Here is an 18,798-nt window from a genome sequence, read left to right on the forward strand (position 1 = left end):
TTAAGTTAAGATCTGCTAACCGCTCATTTTAATCCATTGTTTATTTTTGTTTTGTTCTTTATTTCCACATATATATTTTGCATGTTTTAGTTTAGTAATGAGTAAGAATTCCAAAGTTGTTTGAATCAGAGAATTACTGTAACAGGGAATTGCTTTTGGTTCAATAAAACCAACCACTGCGGAATAGACATTGTTTTGTGTTCAGTCCAATTCACAGTTACATGGTTATTCAGAAATCAGAGCTAACCTCCTTTGGAGTTAACATCTGACATTAATACAGAGACAATATCATTGGATGGTGATAAGGAATAAGGATTTAAACTCTAATTGCAGTTACATTGGGGTTCTCACAGCCTGCTGGATAAACCTGGTCGGTTAACAGTCCGACCTGATCATTTATTCCAGCATAAATGAGTTCATAACAGAAAGTTAACTAATGCATTAGTGGTATAAATACTTATAAGCTTATAGCTAACATCACCACCATTTGAACTATATTTGTTATAGCGAAATTTTGAGTTGAATGATTTATTATTTAAATTATAATACCAAATTATAATTAATAATAATAATAAGCATATTCAACCAGCTTATGGCATAGCAGAGCAGAACTCAATCAGCATTACACATTTAACTTAGCAAGATTTGCCCAATCTTCTTTGAAGACATGCTCCTAATATGTGAATAAAGAAGTGTGAGTCACTACACAGCTGAAGCAAATGTGTATTTCCATTAGGGCTGCAAAATTAATCGCATTTGCAATATAATAGCAATTTAAAAACCGCAATTTCCAAATCGTAGAGGTCTGAAATTTTTGGCCTTGGAAGAATTAGTGAATCAGACACGTCCTTTAGGTGTTGGTAATTATGTTTAAACTGGGTTTGCCTCCACATGGAAGGGAAGACAGTTGCAGCAGTGAGATAATCTAACTTTATTACTTATTTTAGAGTTTATATAATCATACTGTTTTACCAGAAACTTTCAGGAATCTCACCACAGCATTAGGTACTGATCAATCAGTTTAATACATAAACTTGTTTGTTGGTTGCACTTTATGTTCAACAAGGATTGATGTCCAAATGAACTAAAAGCTGTTCTCTTGAATTATATTCTGATTAATAAAAACATTAAAAGTTCTTGTTTAAAATTAGTCCTTGTTTACAAACATATTTATCTAGAGGCCATTTTTGTTGCCTGTGGTTAATGCAGAGAAAAGTCAAAATCAAATCGCAATTTTGGTTGAAATATATCGTAGTCAGAACGCAATTTCATTTCTGCTCCGAGTTGAGATGCAGTTGCTCTTTTAGCACCTAATCTGCACAGTGATGAAACAGATTGATATGTTGTTTGTATATGTTTGAAAAGACATGATAAATAAAACAAAACAAAAAAAATCAATAAATAATCGCATTAAATCGCAATATTAAGATAAAAAAATCTCAATTAGATTATTTTACAAAATCAATCAGCCTTAAATTCCATCAATACCTAGAATGAGACGGAGTCAAAGTGAAGTCATAACATGGAACTGGAACAAACCTGTAGCTCCATCTGCTCAAGTCTTCTATGCAGCTCTTTAATCTGCTTCTGGGCCGCCTCGAATCTGGATTTTAACTATAGACAAAAAAAAAAAAAAAACAACTTCAAAGGTTAAAACCGAGTGCTCCATGTTAACCATCCCCAGATCTCTGCTCCATCCCATCTGAAGCGCTGATGTACGAGTGCCAAAGCTACTCTGCACAGAAATGTGACCAACTGAGCAGAAGACAAGACACTAGGAACACGGTGGAAATCATGGGCCGGCACGCTTGACCGTGAACAGGTGTTTTAGAGCCGTGGCTTCTGGGCTTCTAGCAGCCATTCTGGATTAAAATGTGAGAACAGCCATCCTTCAGCTCAATCTGTAGCCAAACTAAACCACAAATCAGGAGAATCTTGTCAAACATGGCTGAACATTTCCACCAAAACAAGAGAGAGAGGCAAAAGTGGCCCAAAGTCTGTATCTCAGCCTGATCTAAACACTTTAATTGAGCTATCCATGAATAAGGCCATGATTTTAAAATAGATGAATAGAAACACAGAGAAGAGCCAATAAACACAGCTCTACGATAACTATATCACCGGCAGAGCTGGGGTTTTAACAACCAAAAGGCCTTGGAACATAAAGAGGGTGTGTCTAGTCCTGAGAAGGCATCAGCCTGGAGTTCAGTGAGAAGAGAGCAGCATTTCACCTCAGAGTACCGGCAATCTCTGTTCTGCTGTTCCTCTGCCACGATGTCCTCATACAGATCCATCGAGTCTTTCAGCTGCGAGCTGACAGGGGGGGACTTCTCTGTAAAGCAACGGCAGAATATGCTCTAAATAAAAGCACAAACATCCACTCATGTATTAGAAAACAGAATAAAGCAGAAGATTTTATTCACCAGTGTTGCTGTCAATTCCACCATCCAGGCCTTCGTAGATATCCACAGAATCTTCATCAGCACCAGGGGCAACAACTGCACAGTCACATGAGGTCAGGACTTCTACATGTTTAATTTTCAATGTTCCACACTTATTCAGACTAAAATCGGTTTCTTTGGTTTAGAAGGTTCTGAACGTTTGGGTACACATTATGGCCCAGAGGGCTGTTCCACCAAACCAAGATAGCGTATTAAGCCAGGATTTTCCACATATCCTGGCTGAATTAAAGCATTTACCTGCAGAACTTAAACCTGACTTGGCATAGTCGCACCTCCTGAGCCTGGACTGGCCTTTGTGAATCAGACAAAGGAAGCTCTGATCACACTGGGTCAAGCCCGGCTTTATCCCTCATCCTGGATTTCTTAATTCTGCTTTCGTGAAGCGGTCCTCTGAACTCAAGACACATAATCACACAGAAGAGCCTTGGCTGCATCGAGTGTTAGCCAGACAGCCTGCCTTCAGGCTCTCTATGCCGGAAACATATTTGATGACACTTGATGTTTAATGCAGGACAAAACTTTTCCAATAAAACCTTGTTGCTGAGAAAATGAATCGCATTTATCATCCCGACAGAGAACTCATTCTCTGGTTTGCTATGAGCCTAAAATAGGAAGACGTTAACCCGTATGCGTTTATCGCAACTGATTTTGTTATTGAAACATTTAACAATAATTTTCTCACAGTGTGCAGCCCAAGCCCACATCATTACCCATCATCTGATAGATCTGATCATAAAACCCCATGAGCAGCCTTTAAATGTCAGGAGGGGGAACAGAAATATTTTTCATAACATGCCTGTGCAAATTATCTGTTATCCGGATCATCGCAACAGCAAACCGGCTTTGATAAAACTCATAGCTCGGAGTTTTTTGAGCTGGCCGTTCATATTAATATTTAATCTGACTGCCATCATACTGCTGTCTGAACGGTTCAAGAACGCAAAGCAGAAGGAGAGGTCACAGAGCAGTGCGCTGTTTACGGGAGTAATGGTGAATGTATTTGTTTCTAGAAGTGTTCAATAAAGTTTTTTAACAAAAAAAAAAAAAAAAAAACAACAACTCGAAAAAACAAAATATAACAAAACAAAAACCCGTGGATAGCGGCCAGCATCGCTCCTTGTTATTATTAGAAAGCTGTTGAGCAATGGAAGCCGACAATATTAAGACCACATCATAGCAAGACAAAGTAAGATAAGAAGAAAGCAGCACGGCTAATAATGGTCTTTTATGGCACACTAACTGCTACTACTGTGGGATGTGTAGCGAGGGACAGGAGAGTGACGTGATGCGACGTGACCATTCAGACAGCAAACGCTTTGAAAAAAATTAGTGATGCACGATATTAAAAATTTCAACCGATATCGATAACCGATAATTTTCTGATCTTCATGGCCGATACCGATTCAGATACCGATAAGTTCATATTCAATATATTTTTTTGCACAATCTGCAGCTTGTGCTATGAAAAACAAATTATTTAGTAGCTCTGGCTTATCTATAACAGCAAACAAAAGGTTTTGGCTCTTCAAATGTTTATTTTTTTCACACAAAAAAGTTGTAATTTGCTTTTAATAACAAAAGACACAAATCAATTTAGAATACAAAGAGCATCCCTTAAAAATCCTGATAGTAGGGAACACAAAATCCATAGGTCTTGTCCCACTTTGGGGCTACTCTAGCTGAATAAAATTCCACCACATTTAATTAATTTGTCGGCTATTTTTATCAGAAGAATTTACTTTTCAGATATAAAATTCCACCATATCGGCCGATATTTTATCGGTCCGATATATTTCGTGCATCCCTAAAAAAAATCCAATACATATCCAAATTAGTATCACATATAGAAGTGGCACAGGTTGGATTTTTTTTGGTAATGAAAAGATGGGAATTGGGTCGTTCATTCTGCCGTGAAAAGGTTTGCATTTCCCTGCTGTGTGAACGTAGCCTTTGTCAGACTGCTCCGGAACCTTGTATCCATTAAATGCTGTTTGTGTGCAACTGCTAAAGGTCCAATTTACATCACATTTTCAAATCTCCCTTTAAGTAGCAGTGAGTTAGTTCTACATTATAACAATCCTTGGAAAACAAACAGATATACTTACAACTAGATTCATCACAGGTCTCCATCCTTCCAAGCTGCTGTGCTTGTGAAAACCTGGGAAAAGAAAAACACAGTTTACCAAAAACAGCTCATTTACAAGTTTATTAAGAATCTTAGAGACTCACGGGAACTGACTTTTAAACAGCTAGCTGCGGTTAGGTGTTTTGTAGTCAAACCAATCATTTGCTGCCAAATAGATGCCCAAACAACTAAAGAACGGACATATTTGATGTTTCATTGGATTCTATTGCTCTGTAAATCTGAGTGTTCCAGACTGCAGTGAGGATGGCATTTCCATGCAGACAAGTCAAAGATAAATCACCATAAAGAGCTCAACGATCCAAAGAGGGGACTGTGCCAGAGCGAGTCACCTAGTTAGCAACCAATAGTTAGCAACAAGAGGAAACCGATGCAGGAACTTCTCTCCAGTTTGGCGCAGGCTCACTGACACATCCAGTTCAAGTACATCTTCAATCAGTTCTATGAGTTTGCATCTCAAGACTCAAACAAGGGATCTACGCTGTAGGTCAGAAATGATTGAAGTCTGACATTAGGTGTGGCCAAACATAAACTGATTTCACAATGTAATTTCCTCTGAAATAAAATCAAAGCCACAATGTGGCAACCTACGCTCATCCCTTGCAGCTTCCCCAGGATAGAGGAAGGAACAGCGGACAGTGTGGCAGTTTGTTGGTCTGATCCCTTCAAGGCAGGAGAGGAAAGACATCGGCCATAACCCTAGAGAAGGAACTGTTACTGCCAGTCGATCTGGAGACGTTTCTAAGTCCATTTCCAACTAGCTTAAAGGCCATGCCTGAACATCCAACAATTTGAACTGAATAACTATGGTTTGTTTGAAAGGCTTGCCAGGACAAAGTAGGTCCTCGGCCTGCTCATTCTGTCTGATTGAAGCAGCAGAAAGCCTGGAACAAAGCAGAAAAATTAGGCCTGCGGAGCTCGATGAACGGATGCCACATCGGCCAACATTCCTCCATCGCTGCAGGAGATAAAGTCAGACAGTAAAAATAAAACAGAAACCTCTGCTGTGAGCTGTTATTTTACCAACAGCTGCTTCATTCTGACTGCTTGGCTTCAGTCAACAGTAACAACGCAGGATCTGATTTTCCCACGGTTGTGGTTACAGTTAAATCAATGTAGAGTCTTGTAAAGAGCACCTAGTTAGATTACACCCTGATGTGTCTAACCTAGAAAAGAGGGTGTACTTTCTGTCCACCGTGACTCCAGGTGAAATGCTTGAGGATCAGGCTTCTGTTGACCTGACGCTGGTCCGGTGTTGCTAACGTGTTCCCTGCCCATAAACATATACTCCTACTGTTAACACTTGAAAGCTGAGAAACCATCAGTTTAAGCCCCAGCCTTGGCCAGAACCCCCCGTCTGCTGCGCCCTCCACCTACCTACCACTTGCTCAGCACCAAAGAACCGGCCGGCCGTCTAAACCTCGACCCAAAACGTACTAGAGCAAAACTACCACCGAGCAGTCTGGCTCACCTGCCCGACTTTCCTTGGTCTTGTTGATATTTCCAAGCCCAAAGTCGCGCCAAGACTTCATCAGACAGGAAGTAACGACAGTTTCCCGCGGTCTGCCACCGTGCAGGGCTGTGCTGTTGTTCTCGTGGTCTAACTGGTTTGAGCCGGAATAAAACTTCCCGGTCCGGAGCTTTCAAGACTCCAACCCTACGGAGGCCCGCGGAGCTCTCCAACGCTCGGGACCGAAGCAGCGACGAACGACTGCAGGTGGAGCAGGTTGGCTACTGGGGCGATAGAGCTGCTCAACTTGCGGGAAACGCTCCATCCGGCGCGTCATCAACGGGCGACAGAGAGAATGGGCGGAGGGGCGGAAGTCCACCCGGAAACAGTCAAACTTCACCTCACATGTGGATTTTAACAGCAGCGGCTGAACGTGTCGGTGTTGCTGGAGCTCGTGATGAGCCTCGCTGCGGTCTATAAATTCGCGTCTAAACGTTTCAGCAGCTGCCCCTGAACAGAACCGGCTCGGTTCCGTTAGAGCTGGTTCGGGACCTTGTGATGGAAAATCTGGAAGTGAGCCTGTCATCTCTCTCCATCATATCCAGACATGTGGACAAGAGTCACACCCAGATCGGCCAGTATCTGTCCAAGCAGGTGAGTCATGGCCTCAGGTGTTTGTGTTTGTTGTTTGCGTAGTCTGTCCAGAACCACGTGTGTAGAGATGTGTCATCCAGCCCCACCGGCCACTTTGTTAGGTACACATGAGTGGAATTGTCCTCATTCTGCATGTCATAGACATGGTGTCAGAAACATCCATGTGGTCCATATTGTCATAGCAGCATAACGCTGTTGCTGTGCTTTTATTGGCTGCTCCGTCCTTACGCGAATCTCCCAATAAATTGCATCAACAAGGTCGGGATCAGGATCAACTTCATTTGCCAGTTCTGTGGGTAGAAACGAGGAATTTAATCTGACAAAGCAAAAATCAGGAAAGCAAGTAAGAGCAGAAGCACAGCAACTACAATCTGTCTCAAAATACAAGGGAAGAATGTACAGGAGCGGTGTTGTTTTCATCAGAGAGCCATCCTCAACTCGTTTTAGCCATCAGTGTTCTGTTGCGCCAGCCTGAGGACAGAAGTCTGAATAACCTGTGGCTAGGAGGAGTTGGGTCCACAACTATGTTGGCGGCCCCTTTTTCTGAATCCTGTACAGGTCATGAATGGATGCAAGATTATGATGATCCTCTGCAGCTCTAATCGTTTGTTGCAGTTTGGATCTGTCAAGTTTGGTGGATGAGCTGAACCACACAGAGACGGATGTGCACAAGTCAGACTCAACCTAAGCCTTAGCTTACCCTGAGCTATCTCTGTAGTTATGCTGCTATAGGCTTAGGCTGCTGGAGGACCATCAGGGTCTATTTTTCTCACGCTGCTGAGTTCCCCTACTGTTCTCCAATTTTTTTATTTGTTGTTACTTCAACTTCTAACATTTTTCTTTCTTTTTCTTTCTCTATATAGTAGGTACACCTGGTCTGACTTTCTGTTAGCTGTGACATCATCCAGGGAGGCAGATCAACTGCCATTCCCATATTACAGATAAAGAATTCCTGCATCAATGTGTCCTTCTGTGCTTTCTGTGTCTTCGCTCTGTCTTCTCTGACCCCCAGTCGGTCGAGGCAGAAGACCGTTTCACACTGAGCCTGGCTCTAGTTCTGCTGGAGCTTTTCCTCCCTGTTAAAGGGGAGTTTTCCTCTCCACTGTCGCCTCATGCTTGCTTCGTATGAGGGATTGCTGCAAAGCCATGGACAAAGCAGACGACTGTCCCCTGTGGCTCTACGCTCTTTCAGGAGAAGTGAATGCTGCTTGTCAAGACTGAAGCTGAAGTCAGATGCAGCTGAAGTCCACCGTCATCTCCACTATGTTAAGGTGCTATGTTGGCTTGTGCCCTGGTGACTGAATACATTGTTCCAGACTGAAGTCATTGTCATCTTTATTTGGGTTTTCTTACATGATGTATCAATTTGATGGATACTTCCAGCAGATGGTCTCCATCAGAAGTTGGGTACACTGGTACCCAGGGTTGAAAGTATGGCAAGATGAGGCAGGAGGGATCCACGTTTCTTGTTTTTTGCCCCAGATTCTGAGCCTGCGATTGGACTGTCGCCGCTGAAATTAAGACTCATCTCACCAAACAATGTTTGTGCAGTTTCCCAAGGTGAGCCTAGGGAAATATTAGTTTCTGTTTCCCATTCTTAGCTGCTGAAGTGTCACTTTTTGCTGCTGTCGTCCACCTGCCGGTCACAGTGTCTGTGTTGGAAGCGGTGTGGACAGTTTCTCTTTTTCAGACCATTGGCTGAAACCATTGGATGGTTGGAAGGTAAAACCCCAGCAGAGCCACAGTTTCTAAAACACTGAGACAACCTCTACAGCACCAACAATCCTTCTGCATTCATAGTCACTCAGATCCTCTTTCTTCCTCATTCTGATGCCGACGGTGAACTTCAGCAAGTCATCTTCATCAAGCCCAGATGCCTAAATGCTTTGCACTGTGATTGATTTTCTTTTGTGTTAACAAGCAACCGAACAGTTGATGTTGGTAACGATAGATGATGGCATCAACGTTGCCATGGGTCTGATTATTTCAGTAAAAGCTTAATGAAAGATTGTCTCTGTTTGGCGCCCCACCCTAACCTACCCCCTCCCTACAGATATGGAGCCAGCAGGACAGGCAGAGCATTTTGGAGTGTTTGGCTCAGCTCCTCTTGGAGAAGGATTATACTCTGCTGATTGCGCGTCACGTCCGGCCCCTGGTCCTCGATCTGTTGGAGCGCAGCGCAGAGAGGGTCCAAGCTGGCGGCAGCATCAACCATGACCTTCATGAGCGCCTGTGTGTGGCTCTCAGTAGACTCCTCGGCATCAGTCCTGATGCGCACGCGTAAGTGGTCTCTGCACGTCTTCTGCCCGCTTCACACAGGCTGCTGTGAACGTCCGACTAAGCCAACATCACGGCTAGAGCTCAGTGTCCTTTTTCCTCTTCTATACCAGGTTTGCCACAAGGTACTTCAGCAGTGCCCCACCGGTGTTCCAGAGGCTGTTTTTCACCAGCGAACAGGCCTCTGCTGTCCAGTACGGCCCCAGGAGAATGAAGCTCCGTGACCTTATGGCTGCCACCCTGCGTTTCCTCCAGAGTGACTGTGCCAAGTTTCGGATGCTGTGGGACTGGAGTCCCTGTGTTTCACAGCTACTCACCAGTGATGTCATGGTTCGAGGGTATGTAGCTGCTTTAAACTTTGACTTCAGCTGGTCAAACCTTCAGTCACAGCTGATGTGACTGGTGGAATTGTGTTTGATGCCTGTGTGGGGATGTTTGTTCTGTAATCCTGATTGGAGAACATTTAAGGTTGTTTTTTTGGTTCCTGAATGTTTGTGTTTATTAATTTCCCTGAACATTGTAACTACTACCGTTTCTTGGGTACATGTCCACTGTGGGGTCGCAAACTGGGCTTTTTACATGGCTTACCTCCCCTGATGCAAAACGGCTCATCCTCCTGCAGAAGTGCTCCATTGGGTCACAGATCCACTATGTAAACAAATCTGTAATCCAGTGCAATGCAGAGTTTTTCAGAGCAGTTGGGGCTTAAAAGCCACGAACTGCCACTCCAGAACGTGTGAATATGGATAAGTTCAATGGATTTTTAATGAACTGCAGCAATCTGGACTCCTGACTACAGAAGAAGGCAAAAAAAAGGCAGCTCAAGTCAAATAGACTACCCGTTATCTGGAGAAATGATCTGACAATTTCATGGTGGTTAGGCTCTGATGCTGAACTCAAGTCAGTTTTAACTCAAGAGAAAGTTGCTAATAACCCTCAGATCTTTGATAGTTAAAGTCTGAGAGACGTTTCTGATAGGAAGAATAATCACATAGACACGCTGCAGCATGCTGCTCCATTCATACCTAGAATCAGTGAACAATCAACAATCATCGTGGGTACCTAGGATAATTTCTATCTGTGTCTGTGAAAAAAAACATTGTAAAACAGTTTAACCCTAACGGTTCATATCTTGTAAAAAAGATTTGATGAGAGTGTTAGTCTTTCTCTCTGAGGAGTCTCTGGAAGCTGAAGTAAGTGATTCCTTTAAATAAATATTTCAACTAAAATAGACAGATTTTTACCATTATATTTTGATGTAAACTGCTATTCAGGATGGACAGCTGGGTTTATACGTATGCAAATAAAAATCCACAGCTCCAGTTGTAGTCAGAAAATATGAGTGGCAGAGGAGGAGATGAGAGAAATCAACTGTTCAGGACGTTCAGCCAGCAGAAAATGTTTAGCATCTGCTTAATTTAAAGCTCCACCTTTAGTTCAGGTTGATCCAAAACGTATCCCCTCTCCACCAGGGTTGTTCTTGGGGTAGATTCTCATCCACTGTGTCTCTCATCCTGAATTTCCAAATTCTGCTTTTGTGAAACAGCCCTCTGGGTTGTACTGTGAATTGGTCGGTACAATTCCACACAGCACCTGGATGAGGCATCGTCTCCGAATCGCTCCACCATGCCACCTCCAATATGGCAGCGACGTCAACATGCGATTCAGCGCTCAACGAGGCGTCTACATATAAATGTCTGTGATGGAGCCGAGCGAGTCAGCAACATCCAGCGGAGGAGCGAAAGGAAAGCAGAAAGTCACCCTAACCCTGTAGATCAGGCTGGTCTTCAACCACACCAATTTGTCGCTTTACTGTGAGGAATTGCAGGACGGACAGCTGGCTCTCACAGTAGCTGCATTAGTTGTCGTCATGTTGCTTTCTGATAGTTCTGCGGTGGTGCCAGCATATGGCACAACCATATTTATGTCTACTGATCACGCCCAGTGCAAAGTTCTTTTCAGGCTCTAGGACAAGTAAACACTATCAGGACAAACGCTTGACATATATTGTTTTATTTAAAGATGATTTTGTTTTTTTTGTTTTTTTTGCTTTTCTTTTTATGGTCAAAATGTGTGACTAAGCCCCTTTAAAAGGAAAACGCCTGATCTGATGATACTTTAACCTAGACAAAGAGTGACTTTAAGATTTCAGCTGCCTATTATTATAAAGCAAGGTAATTATCTGTTCTTGATTTATGGCCCTGTAATTAACCTGATAACAATTTGACTTAGATAATGTAAGGAGTAAGTAGTTATTTAGAATTAAGGACTGGAAGGTAATTCAAATTATCTTACCATTGTCTTACCATAATTTTTGCACTCATTCTAAAAATTATACACATCATTTTGTATGAATGATGAGGGACTGGTAAGCTTTCAGTACCAGTATGCCAAGTCCGGGTTCAACATGGAGCTCCTTGAGAGGAGGCTAGGAGAAAGAGCACTGTAAAAAGTTCCTAGGTGTAATGGCGGAGGACATGCCGATGAGTGGTGTGACGGAGGACAATGCTGGGTGTAGGATGAGATGGATGATTCGCTGTGGAAGAAACGAGAAGGAGCTTTACCAAATCACTGTTGTATCTATGCAAACCAAGTCAGCCCCCCCCCCCTTTTTTTTTTTTAAGGAAAACACATCAACGTGGGTTATGCAAAGCCCCAAAGATCACTATAAGTCTATGGATTTGAAACGATATTTGCAATTTGATGGATTTGCTATAAACTAATTTTTGTATCAAACCTTTCCATTTCTTTTAACTTATTAAAATATGTTTTTGTTTTTTCCAACAGGTCCACTGCCCAGTGTTTAGCACTGGTCTGCCACATGACTGATAATCAGAAAGCCATCTTCCTGAGAAAAGTGCTGTCAAATGACGAAATCCTGCACATGAAGATTAAGTATGTATAGATGTTTCTGCTTCATCACTGTCAGGGTACTTTGTCTAGCTGCCTGTTTATTTTTTACCTTGATTGCATTGGGTTTTCCTTTACCCCTTAAAGTTGTTCAACCACACGATGGCCGTTGTTTTAGCTGGGCTGGGAAATGTGTGTTAGCTGTGAGATCCATTTATTTCCTTTCTGCATTTCCTTTCATTCTTTCTTTGATGCATGTTCAGATCTTTCGAGGAAAGTCAGCAGATGGAGGCCGAGAAAGCTCTGGTGTTAACCAATCACAAGTCAGTGATGTGGCATCAGGAGGCAGCTCATAGGTTCACCATGGGCCAGGTGGTATCAGAAGACCTGTCCAAAAGTGTTGTAGCAGTCTGTGGTGTAGTTCTGCCCAGGACTGTTCCCCGACAGGCTCAGCAGGTGTGTAATACTGCCAGGTAGAAACGCCTCTCTTTGTTGGCTCGTCTTTATTGATTGGCCTTTGATTTTAGGCCGAGCCGACCAGTCTGGTGCTGGTGGAGTCAACCTGCCAGAACCTGAGAAGACTGGCTTTGGCTGTGGCTTCCCACAAATCTGTGCTGCTCGAGGGTCCGATTGGCTGTGGGAAAACTGTTTTGGTGGAGTTTATGGCAGCCCTAACAGGTCATACCAAAGCTGCAGACATTCTCAAGGTCCAGCTAGGGGATCAAACTGACAGCAAGGTGGGAGAAACAATGGTTAAAAAAATACTATTGATTAAAGATGCAGGTTGTGCCTCATTTACACTGTTGTAAAGGTATTTTTGCACTGTTCACCACAGTGGAGGTTTCAACATTTTCAAGCTGTGCTTCCCCAGTTGAAGCCTTGTAATACATTGTCTCTTTTGTAAAGCTCTGAGGGTGCTTCTGAGACAGACTGCACAGCACCTTGGAATAGTATGAGCAATCTGTATTTAATTCCTGCAGATGCTGCTTGGGATGTACCGATGTACTGATATACCAGGAAAGTTTGTGTGGCAGCCAGGAACCCTTACACAAGCTGTTTCTAAAGGCCTCTGGATCCTTCTGGAAGACATTGACCATGCACCTTTGGATGTGGTCAGTTCAAGACCTGTTGAGAAGATGCATTTTAGATTTTGTTGAATCTTTATTTTAAAATTAAATGATTTAAGTTATTTTACTACTAAAAAGTGAAACAAAATGTGTTTTTCAGATATCTGTCCTCCTGCCTTTGATGGAGAATAAAAAGCTGATGATTCCAGGACGGGAAGATTGCATTGATGTTGCTCCTGGATTTCAGTTCTTTGCGACCCGAAGGTAAGAATATTATTATAATCCAATCTTTTTAGTTTGCCTCAAAGTAGATTTGCAGTGATTCGCAGGGAATATAATTATTCTGTCTTACCCCGTGGAAAGAGGTCTAGATAGCGCGCTTGCACTCAGAAAAGGATGCAAGTACCCGGTTCGATCCCCAGCGGCTGCACTCTGGGTCCCTGAGCAAGACCCTTAACCCCAGATTGCTCCCCGGGCGTCGCACATGGCAGGCCACTGCTCCCCAAGGGTGATGGGTTAAAAGCAGAAAACGAATTTTGTTGTAATGTATGTTTCAATGACAATAAAGATGATATTACTATTTATTCAGGAAAATGTATGTATGTAATTTATAAGGTTTTAGGTAATTATAAGGTTTTAGGAAAATCTGTTATTTGTCCTTGGCAAAACCACAAGTAAGAAAGCCTTTATCAAGATAAGATAAGCTTTATTGATCTCACAATGGAGAAATTCACTTGTCCCAGCAGCATTGTTCCCACTAGATTGTGAAAGTTATATTAACTTATTCTAGCAGAAGCCCCTAGCCCCTGCTCTGTCTTCATGCACACTCTGCCAGGTGGTGTGCATTCCTGTGGGTTTTTGTGTTTGTTGGGACCTGTACCCAGGAGGTTTGTACAGCTGCATGTATGGCTTCCTCCGGTACATTTGCTAGACTTTCCATGCTTGATGTATGATTGCTCCTCTTTTGGCACGCAGTGTTTAGTGCAGGCTCTGTAGCATTTTGAGGGGGCATGTCATGCTTTTTTTTTTTAATGCCTTCCTTTTCACATTGTAGTCATTTTGTTGTGCTGCATATAAAGTGGAACTGCAATGCTGTGATCTGAATTCATCATTAATAACTTAATACCACAGCCCCTCTTTTACACCTGTTCTGAGATGCGTCTGAGAGCAACTCGTTTTGGTGCCGTCTCTTTAAATCTAAAGGAGGCACTGTAACCCCCCCATCCCCTCCTTTCCAGGTCACAGAGTGTTCCACTCCACCCTGTTCAGCAGTTTTTGTAGAATGCTGGGGGAATTGTGTGGATTAATACATCCAACAGCCAAACATCTTCACTTATCCACTTGTAGCATCGACATCCTTGAGCTTCTACCACAAAACCATGGCAAAAAAAATAACAATGACGGAAATGTAGAATCGGTAACAGGGAACTCCATGACCTTGTTTAGCAGTTCCGCAGCAGATACTGTAACGTAATTGTTCAAAAAATATAACCGAGACCAGAGACACCTGGACAGCTTGAAAAATTTGACCCGAAAAGAATTTAAAGAGATCTATGCAGCTCTTGGACAGACTTTATGTAATGCAAATGACAGCAATGGTATGAACCATGGGCTCTCATGAATCCGACTTGAACATTTGCTATACACCAAGTCTTAGTTTAAATGAAAAGTGCTGAATGTGTCTGCTCCTCTGCAGGAATAATTGTGAGTCTTATTTGGGCTTTGCAGGATGTACTACAGTGGAGGTAATTGGCACAAACCACAGAACTCCCATGCAGCATTGCTAGACAAGTACTGGACCAAGCTGCAAATGGGCAACATGAGCCAAGCGGAACTGAAGAAGGTGAGTGTAGATGGTGGCATTTGTGCAGCTGTGTCCGAAAGAACAGTAGTTTTGATGGTATATCACATGTGCTGACCCTGCTCTAGGTATCATTGCAGTGATTCTAAAGTTGTTCCCCAGCTAAACCCTTGCTCCTGTCTGTAGGTGCTAGTCCACAGGTTCCCCATGCTGATGGTGGTGTCGGACCGTCTGCTGGACATCTACTGCCAGTTGACCGGTGAGAGACACTCTGAGCTGGACACCAGCACCATGCAGACTGCCACAGATGACCAGCAGGATAAGCCCAAGGACAAAACCACATCATTGGAGGGGAGAGCTTTGTCAATGAGGTGAGTCATTTTACTATCATCTTCTGCCTCCTTCCTACTCTTGTAAACCAGGGGCTCCCCGGGGGTTTTCTGCCTTGGTACCTTCGTGTGCCCTCCCTCCCTTTCCTTTGCCGTCTGCATCCATGCAAACACCAATCATGAGGGAAAATAAACCCACAAACCCAAAGATCTTTCTTGGATCAGTATGTTTGAGTATTAACATAGCTGTCACTATTTCAGACTCTGCCTCTGACAAACTAAAGATGTTTGCTGTTTTAAATGGGTCCTTTGTTGGACTTTAATTCCTAAGAGAAGGCTGCATTTGCTCAATAAATAATTTCCATCAGATTTAGTTCTGAAATAACTAGGAAGCCATGAACCATCCTCTACAGATCATTTTGTAAGGGGAATATATAAGCAATTTGTTGTACCTCTTCTACAACATGTTCTCTGCATCAGAATCTGCTGATGAGCACGTCTTACAACAGACCGGACTGCATCACATCCCTATGTCACACGCCTCCTGTGACCCTGTCCTACCACACCACAGGCCTGTACGGCTTTGATACGACCTCCTTTGGTGGATCTGAAGGGTAACAGTGCTGGGTCGTCCCATCTATTCCGTGTCGTGACCTTTCACTTCGTCACAAGTTTAAAAAAAACACAAAAAAAAACAAACAAAAAAACGTATAGCATATAGACTTGACATATGAACTTCATGCCTTGGCCAGAAAATTCTAACCTCTTTAAATCTGATAAAATCATCATGTCACCCCAGGCAAATCTACCAGACAAGCCAAAACTCAGCTTCTCTTGATTTAATTAGCTTTCTGCTGCTGCAGCGGTCAATAAATGATTGATTCCGCTGGGATGGAGTCACCCAGTCTCCAGATCACTGCTGCACTCATTCGTTAACGGCTGATCATTTCACTGTTTTAGGTGGTTGTGATTGTCATGTATACTCTTTCAGGTCATTTAAAGTTCATCCTGTTAAACATGACACGCTGTAGTTCACAAGGCTCTGTGGTCATCTGTGTTTGAGGTTTATGGTGCCAGCTTTTTTATTTACACAACAACACGTATCTGTCAAGTTGTTAATTTTTCATTAAAACCTCATAATTAAGGCACTAACGCATTATTTATTTGCGTTCTAGGCTCTTATGGCTGCCTGTTGTTTCCCAGGGGTTGAGTAAAGCTTGCATTAACAGCATTGTAAGAGGGGGACTGTTTAACGACGGCCAGTTTCTCTTCATTCTCCTCTCAAACCAACATTCCCTTTGTTCAGGATGAGAACATGTTCATCCCTGAAAGAGTGACTGCTAGCCTGCAGATGAGAGTAAACTGCAGAATCTTGGCATGATGGTGTTGCTCTTCTCTGCTGGGCCCTCCTTTTGGCCAGTAGCTGCTTTGATTCTCAGATGTAGAGGTGGTCCCAGTCCTCCTGGCACTTAGCAGCAGACACAGCGTTGCTCTGTTAGTGATTGGGAACCAGATCTTTGGAAGTGAACCAGTCTTTGCACCAATGCGTTTTGGGCTTTCAAATCCACTGAGAGGTCATGTTAGAAAATAAACGTCTCAGTACCTCGGAAACTCCCGCAACATATGGGCCGACTGCTGGTCTGGGTTTGGGATCCTCCTTTTCACCTGGTGGCTGGAGTACCGTTTGGGTTTCTTGTCTGCTTTGAGGAAAGCCCAGTTGGGGTAACTACATTGTTCCAGGGCCTGTCTTGTATGTGGTTTCTTCTCCCTGGCTCCTGAGTTTGTGGGGACGTTGTCTGCTCTGTGATCCCAAGTTCTGATGTGCCCCAGTGGGTGATGGGAGTCAAACCACAAATACTGGTCCGTGTGGGTGGGTTTGCGGTAATCGGCAGTGTCCAACTGTCCTCCATCCAAGACCGGGACATCATAGCCCAGTAAACCCAACCTGCCATATATAAACCAATTCATTGTTATTGTTTTGATCCCGGTTTTTCACGCATGCGTGTCGGACTGGTAGGCAAAAGGCGAACACAATAGTGGACAAAAACAAAGGACACGAGGAGTTCTGGACGTATTTTTCTTCTTTAGATAACGTATCACAAGATCATTATAAGAGTAAGTTGATGATTGATGGTATCAGATTGCAAGATCCACACAGCAAAAGCCTGAAGGGACGGAGCGAGTCTGTGAAATGCTTGCCAAGTGTTCCGTACGGCGACATATACAGCTACCTTATCAATACGCCAGGCCAATACACACGAGAGAGCATGAAAGCCATGAAATCACTTGACGGCTACAATTATTTCATATCGGGACATGTTCACACATGTTTGTGTAACATACGAAAGCGCAGTTGGACACAGACAGCGCCTCAGCAAAGAGGAAGACCCGCCACCGGTAGGTTAAACAAAACATTGTTCACAAAGGATTATTTTGGTGTTTTTGTCTTACTAATACTTTTCACAGACTCATGCCAGAGGGTTTGCATACATTGTATATGTATGTATATTATTACAAAACTAACGTTTACATCTTGACCTAAGTATATATATCCTATTTTTTATTTATATAATTATTTAAGTAGAACAATGACTAGTGCAAATTGAAGTTGTATTTACCGGAGATGAAGTGCAGACTGCAAATGCTGTTGTGGTATAATGGCTCCCACAGTCGATTTGGATTGTCTGTATTCTTTTCATTGAAATGATCACTTTCTTTATTCTTTCTTCGTCCTTCGCTAAACGAAAGAAACGTACATCCGACGATTTGGAATGCCTCTGTGTGCAACTGGGAGCACAACAAGTCGTAGGCATTGTTTAGATTCCAAAAATAAACGGACTAAAAATACGCTCTAATTCACCCGTTTTGTCACGGTGGTAGGGGAGAACAGTACTGTTTTTGCCTACCAGCGTGACCGGATGTAGCTCGTGACGTCACGCGTGAACTGGTCTATTACATCCTCCTGTGTGAACTTTATGTATTTTTCCACAGAGTGATGTAATCAGTGAAATGTTGGACTTCCTGAGATGTGATTTTATCCCAGGTGTCAACAAAGCTGAAACAATGGCTTGGTGTTTTTCCTGAAAATGATGCTAAAGTTCTCTTTTCTACCTCCTCCATGTGTAGGTTTACAACAATAGGAGAAACTGGGGATCCCTTAGCACCCCTATGTTTCTGCCTGTAGTATTGACCCCGTGTGTGAAGTAGACTGACCTACTCTACTTTTTATACATTTTTCTACCTGGATTATTGCGAAGAATAAAATTATTGTTTTTAATTCAAACTCTGCCAATAGAAATAAATCAAACAACATAATTATCAACATGCCTCTACTAAACTATGATCCAGCAGTTGGATGCTAAAGGTGATCATCTTCTCTGTTGCTGCATGCGCTTGTTGATTAGAGACCTGCTGAAATGGTGTGAGCGGATCAGTGTGAACTTTGACAGCACTTCATCTGCCACAGCACAACGTGTCTTTCTTGAGGTTAGTATGTGTTTGACCTGCTTCCCATAAGTATTGTGCCCCAAATCAGGGGTGAAACACAGATCGTGCCACTGTTTTTATCTCATCAGGCCCTGGACTGCTTCACAGCCATGCTGTCCCTCCGTGCAAGCAGACTGCAGATGGCTGAGATCATTGGAAGCAAGCTGAACATCTCCAAGGAGAAGGTCTAAGCTTCAGAAAGATGTTTTTTTTGGTTGAATAAACAGTTGTAGTTGTAAAAAGCACTAACCTAAAACCAGAAATGAAGCTTAGGTGAAG

At 42.9% G+C, this 18,798-nt stretch overlaps 2 protein-coding genes across 6 annotated transcripts in view; one reads left to right on the top strand and one right to left on the bottom strand.

The window, feature by feature from the left end:
- Window positions 1-6,369, bottom strand: part of casp8ap2 (caspase 8 associated protein 2) — a 33,210-nt gene extending 26,841 nt beyond the window's left edge. Inside the window, exons 1-5 of one of the 4 annotated variants that reach the window (XM_021311404.2) lie at window positions 6,077-6,369; window positions 4,568-4,620; window positions 2,424-2,498; window positions 2,232-2,332; window positions 1,540-1,614 (exon numbers count right to left, since the gene is read on the bottom strand). In XM_021311404.2, the coding sequence (XP_021167079.2) occupies window positions 1,540-1,614; window positions 2,232-2,332; window positions 2,424-2,498; window positions 4,568-4,592 (276 nt within the window). In that variant the 5' untranslated portion in view covers window positions 4,593-4,620; window positions 6,077-6,369. Of the gene's footprint in view, window positions 1-1,539; window positions 1,615-2,231; window positions 2,333-2,423; window positions 2,523-4,567; window positions 4,621-4,701; window positions 4,723-5,982; window positions 6,009-6,076 lie in introns of those variants that run through there. The other 3 variants (XM_036147123.1, XM_036147125.1, XM_036147124.1) reach the window with 3 other exon arrangements.
- A 107-nt stretch (window positions 6,370-6,476) lies between these two features.
- Window positions 6,477-18,798, top strand: part of mdn1 (midasin AAA ATPase 1) — a 98,482-nt gene continuing 86,160 nt past the window's right edge. Inside the window, exons 1-12 of one of the 2 annotated variants that reach the window (XM_012853983.3) lie at window positions 6,477-6,709; window positions 8,763-8,989; window positions 9,100-9,324; window positions 11,774-11,881; window positions 12,100-12,292; window positions 12,364-12,573; window positions 12,817-12,948; window positions 13,064-13,167; window positions 14,632-14,746; window positions 14,891-15,075; window positions 18,438-18,519; window positions 18,609-18,704. In XM_012853983.3, the coding sequence (XP_012709437.2) occupies window positions 6,614-6,709; window positions 8,763-8,989; window positions 9,100-9,324; window positions 11,774-11,881; window positions 12,100-12,292; window positions 12,364-12,573; window positions 12,817-12,948; window positions 13,064-13,167; window positions 14,632-14,746; window positions 14,891-15,075; window positions 18,438-18,519; window positions 18,609-18,704 (1,773 nt within the window). In that variant the 5' untranslated portion in view covers window positions 6,477-6,613. The remainder of the gene's footprint in view (window positions 6,710-8,762; window positions 8,990-9,099; window positions 9,325-11,773; window positions 11,882-12,099; window positions 12,293-12,363; window positions 12,574-12,816; window positions 12,949-13,063; window positions 13,168-14,631; window positions 14,747-14,890; window positions 15,076-18,437; window positions 18,520-18,608; window positions 18,705-18,798) is intronic. The other variant, XM_021311403.2, reaches the window with a different exon arrangement.

This window comes from Fundulus heteroclitus, chromosome 15 (assembly GCF_011125445.2).
Source record: "Fundulus heteroclitus isolate FHET01 chromosome 15, MU-UCD_Fhet_4.1, whole genome shotgun sequence".
NCBI classification, from domain to species: domain Eukaryota; kingdom Metazoa; phylum Chordata; class Actinopteri; order Cyprinodontiformes; family Fundulidae; genus Fundulus; species Fundulus heteroclitus.